This window comes from Lissotriton helveticus, chromosome 7 (assembly GCF_964261635.1).
Source record: "Lissotriton helveticus chromosome 7, aLisHel1.1, whole genome shotgun sequence".
NCBI classification, from domain to species: Eukaryota; Metazoa; Chordata; class Amphibia; order Caudata; family Salamandridae; genus Lissotriton; species Lissotriton helveticus.
The window spans coordinates 1898991260-1899006850 of record NC_136068.1 but is presented as its reverse complement, the minus strand read 5'-3'; the positions used below and the strand labels follow the sequence as shown (position 1 = coordinate 1899006850).

Sequence of the window (15591 nt, the reverse complement as noted above, 5' to 3'; positions counted from 1 at the left end):
CCATCGCACAGTCGATGATTTCAGCTGAAGTCCTCTCACCTTCCTGCAGAACCTTCCTCGCCTCCTGTTTACTGTCTTCCGGAAGGAGGTCGACGCTGACGCCGTTGACACTATAACAATCAATTCTATGGTCGTCGCCGTAGACGATGACTTCTTCGTCGAGGATCCCGTCGACGATGTCGATTTTTTGCTTTTCTCCTCAGGAATACTATAGGATGGCTTCCTGAAGGACTCTTGGACCAAAGGTGGGGTCTTTGAAGGCTCAGAAGAGGCTCTATTGGAAACTTTTTCTTTAGAAGTGTGTCCTTTGCTCTCCTTTTCTTTTGGCTGAGGAGATTTTGAAGGACTACGCCTTGAAGACCCATGAATGGTCTTTTTTAGGGCCTTCTCAGGACGTTCCCCTGAGGAGTGAGCCTGAGGAGATCTTGATATTTTTTGAGATCGCCTAGATGTAGAGGAAGACTCCTGGTCACTATCACTAGAGACCACCTCCTTTCTGGCCTTGATCTTCTGAAGCCATATCAAAAGGCGTCCCTCACGATCTCTAAGGGTCTTGCTAGAGAAAGTGCGACATACCTTGCAGTCCTTGGCCTGGTGGTCCGGATAAAGACAATAAATGCAGTCTTCATGTAGGTCATCGGTGTAGAGTCTCTTCTTAGAGCAGGTGGCCCAGGCTCTAAAAAGACCCTTCTTCTCTTTCCCAGACATTCTATAGAATGTAGATGAGAACAGGTCACAAGAATTTCAAATCCACGAGAAAATAGAATTAAATCAAGTTCCTACAAAGTTGGAAATCCAGAGTTTGAGCAGAGCTCAAAGGAGACTCCCTAGCACAATGTGCCAGTAGAAAATCTGAGGGGCAAAAGGTTCTCTCGGGAGGGTTCTAGAGGGTGAGTAGCCCTGATTGGCTAAGGGAAAAGTTTGGTCCTTTTTTACATAACAAAGGTTATGGGTTGCAAAAGGGAAATGGGTCTTGGCCTCTTTTCAGTTGGCTATACTGCTAAGCATTGCTTTTTATGTACCGGAGACTCCCTTCTCGATGAGCGGGAAATGATTCAGGTATGTGAATCTATGAAAGCTCCAATGCTGGAGTAAGTTGTGTTTTCACTTTGGTCTGCAACAAGACACGCAGCCTGAGATAACAGCGCTGCGGATTGTTAGTGAGGAGTCCCTTAGGGTAGCCCAATTCATGCTGCAGCCTTTAGGGAACCATTTGAGTACCCCAGACCTTAGGTACCAGGGGCACTATTTACTAGAGACTTATGAAGGGTGCTAAAGGTTTTGCCAATTGGTAGAAGCAATTGTGCAATTTTGGAATGAAGTCTGGCTTTGGTGACGTGGTTAGCAGGGGCCCATCGGACTTTCAGTCGAAATCACATGAGTTACCTTGCAAAAGGTGGGGGTGACCACGTCAAAAAGGAAACTTTCCTACATTCCTACACTTAAGCCAATAATAACTGTTCCTGTAAGAGTATCTGTGAATAAAATAAGAGTTTCACAAATGAAGCACTCTGATGACATACACAAGCAGAGGCATGCACAAATTTGCAGTCAATTTGTGCCATGTCTCTGTACAACTTGTCTTTTCTGCACCCCCTCTCTTTGTGCCACCTTATTTATTCCACAAGCTTATGATGCCACATGCATCCAACACCACAACCTTGTTTGCCAAAAATGGGGCACAGAAAGAGGCACCAATACAGATTCTGATCCCAATGGCAGTCTTATGCCATCAACCCAGGTGTCTTGTGCTGTGAATTAACCCAAATGTTTAAGGGCATCTTTCCCTATTTTGCTCTCTGTGACTTTGTGAAGTCATTTGTCCCATCCTTTAAATGTATCAGTTGAAAATGCAATTTCCTGGTGAATGACATTTTGAAGTAAAGGATCATTAAAAATGTTTTTGTTTTGCAGGATGAGATATTTAAAGAATATGGCAGACGCTATCCTTGGATTGGTCTAAGCAAACCAGATGAAGAATTTCAGTGGATTGATGGCTTCCCTTTTAATGCAAATATGTAAGTTCCCATGTCATCGTTTCACTATGATAAACCTCTGGTAAAGAATGTGGAATATACAGATCAGGTGAAATGTGCCAAGGCCTTTTGTAGGAGCATCTCCAACAAAGTGAAAATCTGAAACTTTTTTTATTAGAATGCAGCAATAAGAAATTTCCTCAAAGCAGGTATGATCTGCAGCAATCCAATTCTTTTCTTGTCCTTAGAGTTTATAGCCTAGCTTCGAATTTCCCCTTTCCAAGTCCGAATTCCCCAGGTACCCGAGTTTTACAAGGCGGGGAAGGACATTTTGGACCCCCACCTCCCAAGGGCTTTCCTGCAAGTTCAGGAGGTGAGCACGCTGGGGGCTTCTAGGTGGCATCTGGGACCTTCCAGTTCTGATCTCTTTTCCCTCTTTTGCTTGCTCTTGCCCTGGAGCCCCTGGCAGCTGCAATATGGTTCTTGCCGGCATTGGCCGGTGTCCCCACTGCTGTGGGCAATGTCAAAGACCTTCTGTATGCCTGTAACATTTTGGTGCTTCTGTCCAGTCCCCAGAAGTCAAGAGCTACTGCAATGTCACTTATTGATAATTTCTCCTAACTGTTGTGGTATAAAATAAACTGGTCTAAGAGTGAGGCCCTTCCCATATCTCACTTGACCATCGCGTCCTGCGACCGTGATTACCCCATCCGCTGGGTTTCATCCAGCCTCACTTATCAGGGCATTAAGGTCAACAAGGACCTCATCCGTATGGTGGGGGTTAATGTGCTCCCACTGCCAGACCTTTAGAAGTGGGATTTCCAGAAATGGTCAGTTTCAAATCTCTCCCTCTAGGTTATGGTGCAGACTGTTAAGATGGCTGTCGCCCCTTCTTTAATTATTTGTTTGGGATAATGGCCCTACTTATCCAATGGACACTACTTCCCTTCATAGATCGGACATCCACGCTTACATCTGGAGTGGCTGTAAGCCTAGTCTCCGGGAACCACACCCATGGGTGGATACGGATACAGGTGGCATCCGATTGACTCATATGGAATCCTATTCAGTATTGTTTCAGCTTTCTCTGGTGGCAGTGCATTTGGTTCCACCTTGGGACACTCCTGTGAGAACGCAGTTGGAGCATTACTTGTTTGGTGGTCCGTCCTCGCCCCTTCTGCCCTACCTGATTCCCATTATTGGCGTGGTAACCTCAAATCCAGTTGTGACATCTGCAGTGGCCTGGCATCATGTGCAAAAGTTGCTAGGCTTACCTTTGCTATTGCACCTGAAGATCCTTTGTTGCACAATTCTGCTCTGTGCATTGAGGGTGCATCATTCTCTTGGGAGTCCTAGCATACACAGAAACCACCCTCTGTAGATCAGATGTACAACGTTTCTGCACCCAAGACCTTGTCAGTTCTTTGTGTGAAATTCGGGCTTCAGCCTGTGAACCACTGGCGGTTCCGCCAGCTGATGCACCGTCTGGTGGTGGCCCTTGGACCTGTACCACCGGCATACCCTACCATGCCTTTTTACCAATACTTTCACGCCATGGACTGCTGCCAATTTCAGGTCTCTGGCCTTTATGAGGTACTCATCAAACCCCTTCACTCTGGTCCCTTGAGCGCTGCAATGTGTCTGTCGTGGCAGATGGTGCTCGACAAAGCCTATTCCATGTTAGTGTGGACTTCTCTTCAGGTGGGGCATGACTGGTTCCTCTGAGAATCCCAGCTTACATTCCTGCACTTTAAAGTGCTGCATAATTTGTATTGGTTGCTCTGGAAACTCAAATGGGCCAAGATGCTCTTATGATCTCTGCTGGAGATATGACACTGATCAATGTGATTTGTTTCATACCCATCACTTGCAGATTTTTGGGTGAGGATATTGTTCCAGTTCTGCTGTTACTGTCCCTTTCCACTTCCTCCCCACACCACCTTGCTCTCCTTCATGATATTTCGGACTTCCCAGGCCTCACCTCTCATAATCATAGGTTGGTCGCTGCCGCACTCATTATGGTGATGTTTTGCATCTTTCAACACTGGCGGCAGCCGGTGGTCCCCATGGTCGGGGAATGGCATGTAGAACTTCATTGGAGTGCTTCTCATTTGCAGGAGACTCGCACTCAATGACAACCTGGACGTCTTTGAGGCAGTCTGGGGTACTTTTCTTGCTGTTGTTGGCCTGGATCTGCCCTGAGGGAGCTGCCCCCATGCACTTTTGATGCTTCTTGTATCTTACTGTGAAGAGACCCCTCCCACACCCCCACCTTACCTGATAAACGTGAACGCAGTTCCTCTCAGACATCCTCCACATAGCCCAAGAGAAGGTACCTGAAAGAGAAAAAGGAAAACTTATTTGAAAAACTGATGGAAGGCAGAGGTCAGTTCCAAAACACTGACAATAGACACAGGTGTCTTGGCAAAGGTAAACTTAGGTCCAAAAGACAAGTTACTCACCACTCTCTTCATACTCCTTTGTTTGAGGGTGCTGGTGGTACATGGTACACCCAGAATTGGGAATTGGTTCACCTTGTCAGCCCCTGTAGAAGTGTACCCTAGGTACTCAGGGCATAGGTGTAACCAAGGCCTACCAGGGGCTGCAGCATGTATTATGCCACCCCTGGCTGGCCACTCAAACTGACACAACTGGCTGATCACTCAGCTGGGGCGAGGTTGTGTAATCACCCCTTGCTTAGGTATAGTATTCCTATATCTACCCTTATTTATAGACACACCGTAACCTATAAGTCACTCCTATGGCAGGCCTTAACAATCCTGGAGGCAGAGTGCTTGTTTATGTGTGAGCATGAGCTGAGGTTGCCTGCAGCTTTCGGAACGAACCATGTCCTTATAGCTGTTCTATGATATCGCCATACCATATACTCTTAAGTGCATTATAATCCTCGCAGTTGAATGCTAACTTTGGTTTGGACAATAGGTTTCCTGCCTGGAGAGGTGCGAGCACCACCCCAGACAGGACTTTGTGTATTGGGACAGGGAGGGCTGAATAGAATGAGACACTGCCTGAGGCACACTAGGTGCTTCATGCATACCCCAGTTTAAACCGGTTGCTGGGGCACTCCAGCCCTGGCGCGAAATTGGACAAAGGAAAGGGGGTGTAACCACCCCCCTTCCTGGTCCCACCCATAGGAGGGACCTAGGAACGAATCCAGCCCCTTTTAGCTGTATAAAGGTAGCAGCTGTGTCCCTGAACTTTAGATTTGATCCTGAACTGAAACTTGAAACGAAACCCCGGACCTTCGACATTCTGCTGAAGCTGAAGACTGAAGAATCTCCCTTGAGGCCAAGGAGTGACCACCCTCAGCAACCAGGCACCATCCAGCAAATCAATGGCATGCTTTGTCGACGCTCCCACCGGGACCCGAGCACAGAGCCTGACAAGACCCAGACTTCCAGAGCTCTCTGACCCTCTCTTCACGTCTGCAGCATAGCTGAGATCCGTGGAGGCGAAGAGACACGTGGGACCGGCCATCTTGAAAAGTCCAAGTCCTCCATCTGCGAGAACCTTCGTGGGACAGCTCCTCTCCAGCATCTGGTCGTCCTCGACGCCTCCTGGTCCGCTTATAGACCAGCTATCCTAGTGGTAGCGTAGACAGAACAGTCTTAGGCTAAAATACTCTTGAGGGCGTGTAAAGCCAGTTGTTTTACCATATGTAACCCCTTGAATATCAAATGAAAGGACACCACGCAGGATATATATAAAATATATATGTATTTATTTACTAACACACTCCTCTGAACTCTTTATGAGATCAGAGGCCAAAGCACATCACAAGATACTTAGTTAGAATACGTTAAGTTGCACAATTTACAGTTAGGCCCTAGGGGCGAAGCAAACCATATATAAAGAAAGTGGTGTCACAGGAAAAGGAAAGGCCTAGGGCCTAGGGAATCGCTGGGGCTACACTGTCTGAACCTTAGTTTAGAAGTAGGAGGCCCACAGGCGGAGCGTGCAGTGTCTTTACACACATGCGAGAGTCAATACAAAGTCAATGGGAACTTAAAAGTTAGAAAAAGAAGGATTCAGGACACTTCCGGTTTAGCTAGGAGGAAACAACTAAAAACCTAGACACTTGGATAGTCAATACCCTTGGGAGCACCGAAGTACTCACGTTACCTCACCCACGGCCGGCCGTTGCATAGGTGTGAAGATGTGTCTGGTTTCGTCGTTGAAGCCTATGGAGACCTGGAGAAAGATGCTGCAGGCGACCAGGAGGAAGATGTCCGGGTGGATCCAAGGGTGGATCGAGGATGAAGAGGACCTGAAAGCAGAGGGGACAGAGTCTGGGTCACTAGCCAGTGACCGGGTGGAACCAGGACGGAACCAGACAACTTTGAGGAGCAATCAGGTGCTGTCGTGAAGCTTGTCTCTTCAGCCACGCGGATCAGGAGGCGTCGAGGACGACCAGGTGCTGGAGGCGAGCTGTCCCACGAAGGTTCTCGCAGATGGAGGGGTCGACTGCTGGATTGGAGTCAACAAGCCTTGGCAAAGGCAACCAACGCAGGATTCAAAGAAGGCTTATGGTGCAGACCAGCAAGGTCTGAGGTGCCTCACCTTTGCAGGGAGGCAAGGGCCAGTCTAGAGCAACCAGACCAGCGAGTTGGTTCAAAAGGATTGTTGTCACAGAGGCTACTAGCCAAAGGGCCAGCAACCGGACAACGCGTCGAGCAGAACACAAGCATAAGGGCCCCACGCAGAACTCGTGGAGTGTGGAGGGCTGATCTTCGGTGCAGGTGGAGCTCGGATTCGGGGCTTCTCAATCCCCAGTGCACAGCTTCGAGGATACCTCAGGAGCTGCACAGTTAGCAAGTTGCAGGCTTTCCAAGATGTCCGGTCCCACGTGGCTCGTCGCCTCCACGGATCTCAGCTATGTTGCAGTCGTGAAGAGAGGGTCAGAGAGGTCTGGAAGTCTGGGTCTTCTCAGGCTCTGTGCTCGGGTTCCGGCGGGAACGTCCACGAAGCAAGCCGTTGATTTGCTGGATGGTGCCTGGTTGCCCAGGGTGGTCACTCCTTGGCCACAAGGGAGATTCTTCAGTCTTCCGCTTCAGCAGAACGTTGAAGGTCCAGAGTTTCGTGTCAAGTTTCGATTCAGGATTAATCTAAAGTCTCAGGACTCAGCTTCTACCTTTATACAACTAAAAGGGGTTGGATTACTTTCTAGGTCCCTCCTATGGGTGGGACCAGGAAGGGGGGTGGTTACACCCCCTCTCCTTTGTCCAGTTTCATGCCAGAGCTGGGGCTGGAGTGCCCCAGCAACCGGTTTGAACTAGGGTATGCATGGAGCACCTAGGGTGCTCCAGGCAGTGTCTCAATCTATTCAGCCCTCCCTGTCCCAATACACAAAGTCCTGTCTGGGGTGGTGCTCCCACCTCTCCAGGCAGGAAACCTATTGTCCAAACCTCAGTGACTGGAAGGACTCCCAGCAGCAGGAGGTCAGACTTGTGTCTGTGGCAGCAGCGTCCATTTTATGACGCTGGGGCTCTGGTTAACTTTAACCAGGATAGTCAGCACTAACATGTCTTCTCCCTCTAGAAGAGTGGAATGCTACCCTCGTCACCAGAATTGGTGAGGGGGTAGTATTCCAAAGCGTATGACACCTTACACGACATGTTTTGATAAAGCCAAACCAGAGTTAGCATTTAACCGCGAGGTTCATAATGCACTTAAGAGTATATGGTATGGTAATATCATAGAACAGCTATAAGGACATGGTTCCGAAAGCTGCAGACAGGCTCAGCTCATGCTAGAGCACCATCTCACACATAACCAAGCACTCTGCCTCCAGGATTGTTAAGGCCTGTAATAGGAGTGACTTATAGGTTACTGTGTGTCTATATATAAGGGTGGATATAGGAATACTATACCTAAGCAAGGGATGATTACACGACCTTGCCCCAGCTGAGAGATCAACCAGTTGTGTCAGTTTGAGTGGCCAGCCAGGGGTGGCATAATACATGCTGCAGCCCCTGGTAGGCCTTGGTTACACCTATGCCCTGGGCACCTAGGGTGCACTTGTACAGGGGCTGATAAGGAGAACCAATTCCCAATTTTGGATGTACCTAGAGTACATGGTTTAAATTTAGAGAGAGTGCATCTGGGCTGTGGGTCTGATTAGCAGGCCCACAGCCACATCTAAGTCGAAAACCAGTAAAGCAAAAAGGATTAGTTACTTACCTGTAATCCTAGTTCTCTTCCAGGGGTATACTCATTAAAGTCATAAGCACTGAATTATCTCCGCCCATGAGCGGGAACCCGGAACACATAAACAATATACATATATATGTGTAAATATATCAAAAAGTACATAGTACTAAACTAATTATACACATATACAGGTATAATAACCACAATATGCAGCCTAACATATATACATAGGCTATTAAAGCCAAACTTACACACGTTCTGCAGCATGAAAATATGCTGTATATAAATGCAATAAAACAGGCATGAGCCTAAAATGCATTTCATAACCATGAAAACCTTTTATTTTCATCAAAGAAACTGTTGTAAACAGTTATTAGCCTAAAAGGCTGCACATGAAAAAATGTCTGTGTACAGAAAATCAGACTGGCACCATGCCTTTAAGGCCCCAGAGAATCTGCACACTTTGCCTTTAAGGCCTCCAGGAGAACTCTGCTCCCATCATGCCCCACAGGTGACAGTTAGGTCAGTTCTTTTGTACGGTACAGTAAACTTTAGCAGGAATCTGCACTTAAAAACTCCATAATACATATTGAAAAACCTCAATGCTACTGCTCACCCGGGGAGGCGGGAGGGTGCTAATGAGTATACCCCTGGAAGAGAACTAGGATTACAGGTAAGTAACTAATCCTTCTCTTCCAGGGGATACTCATTAATAGTCATAAGCACTGAATAGAGTAGCAAGCTCATACCCACCAGAAGCGGGCGAACAGATAAGTGCATAGCCAGACTTTTAAACCATAGTGTTCAGCTAGAATTAGCAAACAAATTTCTGAGGGATGCTTGTCCCACTTGTGCATCAACCTGCGCATCAGAATCTAGACAGTAATGGCGTGTAAACGTATGCACTGAACGCCAAGTAGCTGCTTTACATATCTCTGACATAGCCACATTCTTAAGGAGAGCTGTGGTGGAAGCTTCCCCCCTCATAGAATGCGCCCTAGGTCTACCTGATAAAGACCTGTGGGCTAGCTGATAAGCTATCCATCTAGAAATGGACCTCTTGGACGCTGCCAAACCAGTATTCGTAGGACCATAATTCACAAACAGACGGTCCGTGTGCCTCAAAGACTTTGTTCTGTCTAAGTAAAATTTCAAAACCCTTTTCAGATCTAACGAATGTAGAGCCCGTTCAGCCGGGCTCGAAGGGTTTGGGAAGAAAGTAGGCAATGTTATGGTTTGATTAATATGAAAATCCGACACCACCTTAGGCAGGAAAGCAGGATGAGTTCTGAGCACCACTCTGTTTCCATGAAAAATAGTGTACGGTTCCTTGCAACACAGAGCCTGAATTTCGCTCACCCTACGAGCAGAAGTGATGGCCACCAGGAACGCTACTTTCCAAGATAAGTGTTGTAAAGACGCTTTATGTATGGGTTCAAAGGGGGGACCCATTAACTTGGTCAACACCACATTAAGCTCCCAAGGTGGAGAAGGAGACCTGACTGGAGGATCCACCTTCCTTAAACCTTCCAAAAAATCCTTCACCACAGGCATCCGAAAGAAAGATATCTGTGTTGGCGATTTTCTATAAGCAGTTATTGCAGCAAGATGGAACTAAACTGCAAACCAGATTCAGCAAGATAAAGCAGATAAGGTAAGATCACCTGTTCTTGACCATGAATAGGGTCAAGACCCTTACTCTGACACCGAAGGTAAAAGCGTTTCCACTTAAATCCGTAGGATTGTCTTGTAGAAGGCCGCTTTGCCTCCTTAAGGATGTTCATACACTCCGGATTCAGTTGCAAGTGCCCGTACTGGATGACTTCAGGAGCCATGCTGCCAATCGCAGGGAGGGCCGATTGGGATGAAACACTCGCCCCTCCTGTTTGGACAGAAGATCCGGGCGACAAGGCAATCTCCTGTCTGGCCCTTCTGACAACTGGAGGAGATCTGGGTACCACCACTGGCGTGGCCACTCAGGGCAAATCAGTATCATTCTGGAGTCGGTCTTGTACATCCGGTTGATCACTGCCGGTATCAACGGTGTCGGTGGAAAGGCATACAGCAAGTTGTGACACCAGTCTATCAAAAGGGCATTTCCTTGAGACCCTCTCTGGGAGAACGTGGACGCGAAGACGGGGCATTTTGTGTTTGCCGCGTCTGCGAACAGATCGATGTCTGGTGTTCCCCAAGCTTGGAAAATGCTGTGCGCGACGTCCTCGTTGAGAACCCAGTCGTGCGCTTTGACGAAGTCTCTGCTGAGGTCGTCCGCCTGTGAGTTGAGAATCCCTGGCAGGTGAACCGCTGTTATGGACAGGTCTCGTGCTAGCAACCAATGCCAGCTGGTCTGGGCTTCTATGGACAGAGTCCTGGACCTGGTACCCCCCTGCTTGTTTAAGTAATACATTGTGGTTGTATTGTCTGTTTGCACCAGGAGGGACCGAGTCTGTAGAGATGGAGCCAGGGACTTGAGAGCAAGATGGACCGCTCTGAGTTCGAGTAGATTGATGTGATATCCTTTCTCGAAGTCTAACCATAGCCCTTGTACCTGCAGAGGGCCCATATGCGCCCCCCAATCTTGGAGAGAGGCGTCTGTGATCAGAGTCTGCGTTGGTGGGTCCTAATGAAAAGGAACTCCCTTCATCAAGTGTGTCTTCTTCACCCACCACCGGATGGAATCTCTTGCAGACTGTTGGAGATGAATTCGATCCTCCCAGCATCCCGTCCTCTGCTTCCACTGATCTTCCAGACACTGTTGTAGAGGACGCATATGCAAACGTGCGTTCGGAACGATGAAGATGCACGATGCCATGGACCCTAGGAGAGAGGACACTTGCCGAACTGTCGGATGTGCAGACTGAAGGAGAAGAATACACTTTGCCTTGATGGATAACCACCTCTCCTCCGAAGGACACACGTTTTCTTTTTCCGTGTCCAGTTGAGCACCCAGGTAGTGGATCTTCTGGGTGTGGTTCATTATGGACTTCTTGTAATTGACTTGAAGACCCAACTTGCACATGAGGTGGAGGCATATCGATAGATGTTCTTCCAGTAGAGATGGGGATGAACTCTTCAGAAGCCAGTCGTCTAAGTACGGATATATGAAAATCCGTCTCTTTCGAAGACAAGCCGCAACTACTGCCATACATTTGGAAAATGTTCTGGGAGCTGATCTCAGGCCGAATGGGAGTACTGCGTACTGATCGTGATGAGCAGCTACTTGAAACCTGAGAAACTTGCGATGTTTTCTGGATACCGGAATATGAAAATAAGCATCCTTCAGATCGATGGAGCACATCCAATCCCCCTGATGTAACTGGGGGAAGATCTGATGAAGAGCCAGCATTAGAAACCTCTCCTTTAGAATGTATCTGTTCAACAGTCTCAAATCCAGAATGGGTCTGAACCTGAATGATACCCATCACCCATCTGTCCTTTGTGATCTGTTTCCACTCGTCCAGAAACCACACAATACTTCCTCCAACCGGAGTGGCACACGGTTGTGGAGGAAGCCTCCGTTCATTGTTTTTGAGGCTGTTTGGTAGCAGATGACTGCTGCCTATTTCCATTTCCTCTGCCTCGCCCAGGTCGCCGCTGTTGGAATTGCGACCTCTGTTGATTCTGGCCTTGGTTTTGCGAGGACCAATTCGTCTGTTGGTTCCTCTGCTGGAAAGATCTCTTGTCAAAGGGACAAAAATTACCCCGACGTTTAAATTCTTTCTTTTTTTCAAGACCTACGGCCTTAAGAGTGTCCAACTCCACTTTCATCTTGGACATCTCATCGTCAGCATGAAATCCAAACAGAGTCGAACCATTGAACGGTAAATTCACTATTTTCCTCCGGGTCTCAGGCTTTAGCCCAGTAAGGCGCAGCCAAGCTGAACGCCTAGCACAAATACCGTGCGCATAGCCATGCGCTGCCAGATCCGCGGAATCAGCATCCGCGCTAATGCTCTTGTTAGCCACCAGTCCGCCTTCTTCCACAATCTCCAGGAAATCCTTTTGATCTTCCTTAGGGAGTTTATCCGCAAAACGAGCCACCGAGTCCCATAGCAGACGATCATAGCGGCCCAGTAAGGCTGCAGCACTGGCCACTCTCATGACCGACCCCGTGGTGTTAGCCATTCTACGCCCCAAGGAATCCATACTCTTGCTATCCTTTTCAGGTGGAGCAGAAGAAGTAGATGCTGCAGAATGCACTTTTCTGACTGCCGCCACAATAAGTGAGTCTGGAGGTGGGTCAGAGCGCAAAAATAGTGGATCTTCTTCTGGAGCCTTGTACTTTTTTGCAATCCTAGAAGGACCTGAACCCACCGTGGCCGGAGTCAAGAATGTTCTCATTGCTGGTTCTATCAAAACGGGCACTAACGGCAGAAGAGGTCTGCCAGACGTCTTGTGATGTAGGGTTTCAAAGATGACTGACAATGTCACTTGGGGAACTGCCATCTTGATGTTGAACTTATTCGCCCCACGACATAGTACATCATTAAATGTGCTCAAATCATCTACGAGAGACACTCTGGAAGGTGGAGTAGATTATATAGTGGGAGAATAGTCTCTATATGAAGACCTTGAAGAGGACGCAGATGACGTAGAAGATGGTGAAGGGGTTCTACGCCGTCTCTGAGGAGTTGCCGATCGCTGCCTCTTACGCTCTCTCGAACGCTCTCTCACTCGGGATTTCGAGCGTGATCTTCTATGCAGCTCCGTCTGAGGGACCGGAGCCCTCATCCCCATCAGTCCTGCATCTGGACGCATCTTCCAATGTCTCAGGCTTTGCAGCCACCTCGGTGACATGTTAAGAGGCCGCTCTGCACGCTCAGGTGAAGCCTCAGGAGAAACCTGCACAATATGCAGCCCTGCTGAAGACTTGGAGGCTCTGGAGACTACACTCTGCTCAGATTTCGATGAGCCAGATGGAGTCCGTTGTCTGGGCACCAATTGTCTGTCATCTGACACCTACCCTGAGGTTGAGCCAGAATGCGCGACCACAGAAGAGTCCTGGTGCGCTGTCTCTTGACCCGCCGCAGACCTGTCTTTTTGCTGACCCTGCGGTGAAGACGCCACTAAAGGTTGTGGACTTATTTCTGACCTCTACAAAGACCTAAGTGAGGTCCGAGAGGCTGGTCTTGATAGTCTCGAAACCGACCTTTCATCAGGTGGGGGAGACCTACACTCTGACACTCCATGCTTCGAGCCCGAAGCATGTTTCGACGTCGACCTACGTCGCGATGGAGACCTCGATCTTCTGTTCTTTTTGCACCCCCGACGTCGTCCTTACTGCAATCGACACCAGATGTCTCGACGTCGAAAGAGATTTCGACGGCGACTGTCGAGACACTGAACCTTGCCTCACCGGCGACGTCCTCGACGTCGATGGAGCCTTCTTCGACGCCGACAAGGCTGACGGCGATCTGGATTTCGACGCTGAGCGCACCTTTTTTGACGGCGACACTCCCTGGAGTCGATGTTTCTTAGTTCTACCTTCAAGACAAGCTGTTCTTCGACGTTTGGGTTGAGAAGATGGCTTAGCAGTCTTGGAGCCCTTCTCACCACGGCTTTCTCTCTCCAGAAGGCCCAGCAACCTCATTTTCTCCCTTTCTCTTAAAGTCCTATTAGAAAGGTTGAGGCAGTGATAACACTCTTCCACCTTATGAGAAGCTGGAAGACAAACCACAGAAACAGAGTGTGGGTCCGTTTTTGACATCTTCCCACAGGAAGGACATTTGTAAAATAAAGGTGGCATTCTGACTAAAAACACCAACAGTTTAGTCAGAAAAAGGTATTAAACCACCACTAGAGTAGTATATTGTCAAAAAAGACAAGAAAAAAACAACTTCTGACAGAAAAACTGCCAAAAATTAGCTGAGCTCAAGTTCCAGGTTCCTCACAGAACAAGCCGGAAAAAAGAACTGACCTAACTGTCACCTGTGGGGCATGATGGGAGCAGAGATCTCCTGGAGGCCTTAAAGGCAAAGTGTGCAGATTCTCTGGGGCCTTAAAGGCAGGGTGCCAGTCTGATTTTCTGTACACAGACTTTTTTCATATGCAGCCTTTTAGGCTAATAACTGTTTACAACAGGTTCTTTGATGAAGATAAAAGGTTTTCATGGTTATGAAATGCATTTTAGGCTCATGCCTGTTTTATTGCATTTATATACAGCATATTTTCATGCTACAGAACGTGTATAAGTTTGGCTTTATTAGACTATGTATATATGTTAGGCTGCATATTATGGTTATTATGTTATGTTATGTTAACACGTTCTTCTATAGCGCAACAGCTACTCCAAGAAGGAGTGTCCCGGCGCTTTGGCGAAGAAAACCTTCGAGGGCAGCAACACAACTCCACAGCAAGAAAAAGCGGCAAGCCTATCTGGTGAACAGCCAGGTTTTTAGAGCCTTTCTGAAAGACAGAAGGCTGGGGGTCTGTCTAAGAGAGAGAGGGAGCTCGTTCCAAGCATGAGGAGCCAAATGATGAAAGGAACGGCCGCCCTGTCTGACGCGTTTGATGGTCGGAACTACCATTTTAGACAAGGAGGCGGACCGTAGAGCTCTATTGGGTTTATAGAGAACAAGACGTTTCCTGATATAACTAGGGCCAATATCATGGAGGGCTTTAAAGGTCAACGTCAAACTCTTGAACAAGACTCTCTTGGCTATAGGAAGCCAGTGCAATTCTTTAAGCAGATCAGAGGCACTTGCGCGTCTAGGAAGCCCGTAGATGGCACGGGCAGCTGAATTTTGGACTACTTGTAGTCGCCTCACAAGGTATTTAGGAAGTCCTAAATACAGGGCGTTTGCGTAGTCTAATCTAGACCCAACAAGTGCTTGAACTATGACCCTTCTGTGATTGATAGAAATTAAGGGGAGAAATTTTCTAAGCATCCGGAGGATGCCGAAACATTTCCCCGAGAGGCAGGATATTTGGGGCCCAAAAGTTAGGTCAATATCAAAAATGATTCCCAAATTCTTGGCTTTAATACTTGCTTTTGCAGGAGGGAATAGGTCTTGCGGCCACCAGCTTTTCCAATTTGGCTCAGTAGCACAGCCAAAAAAAAGCAGCTCCGATTTATCGGAGTTGCATTTTAAACCGTGCTCTCTGAACCAACCGAAGACCGCCTCTAAGCAGCTTCTGATGCGGTTCCCGTCAAACACCTCGTTCTTGTCATAGGTAAACAAGAGTTGGGTGTCGTCAGCGTAAGACACGATCTGGGCGCCAAAGGACTCCGCCACCTCTGCAAGGGGGGCCAAAAAGATGTTGAAGAGCAGGGGGCTAAGAATAGACCCCTGAGGGACCCCTACTTCCAGAGGTGCCATAACGGCGGAGTGGGGAGGCGCCCAGATCGTTTGTCGACGGTCGGATAGGAAAGATTTGAGCCAGTTCCACACCGTCCCCCGAAGGCCACATTCCCAGAGTCGTATTAGGAGGGTATCATGGGGAA

The 15591-nt window shown here is 48.1% G+C and overlaps 1 protein-coding gene across 1 annotated transcript in view; it reads left to right on the top strand.

The window, feature by feature from the left end:
- Positions 1-15591, top strand: part of LOC144770862 (uncharacterized) — a 100048-nt gene that overhangs the window by 58046 nt on the left and 26411 nt on the right. The window contains exon 4 of the mRNA XM_078655641.1: positions 1915-2018. Coding sequence (XP_078511767.1) covers positions 1915-2018 — 104 coding nt within the window. The remainder of the gene's footprint in view (positions 1-1914; positions 2019-15591) is intronic.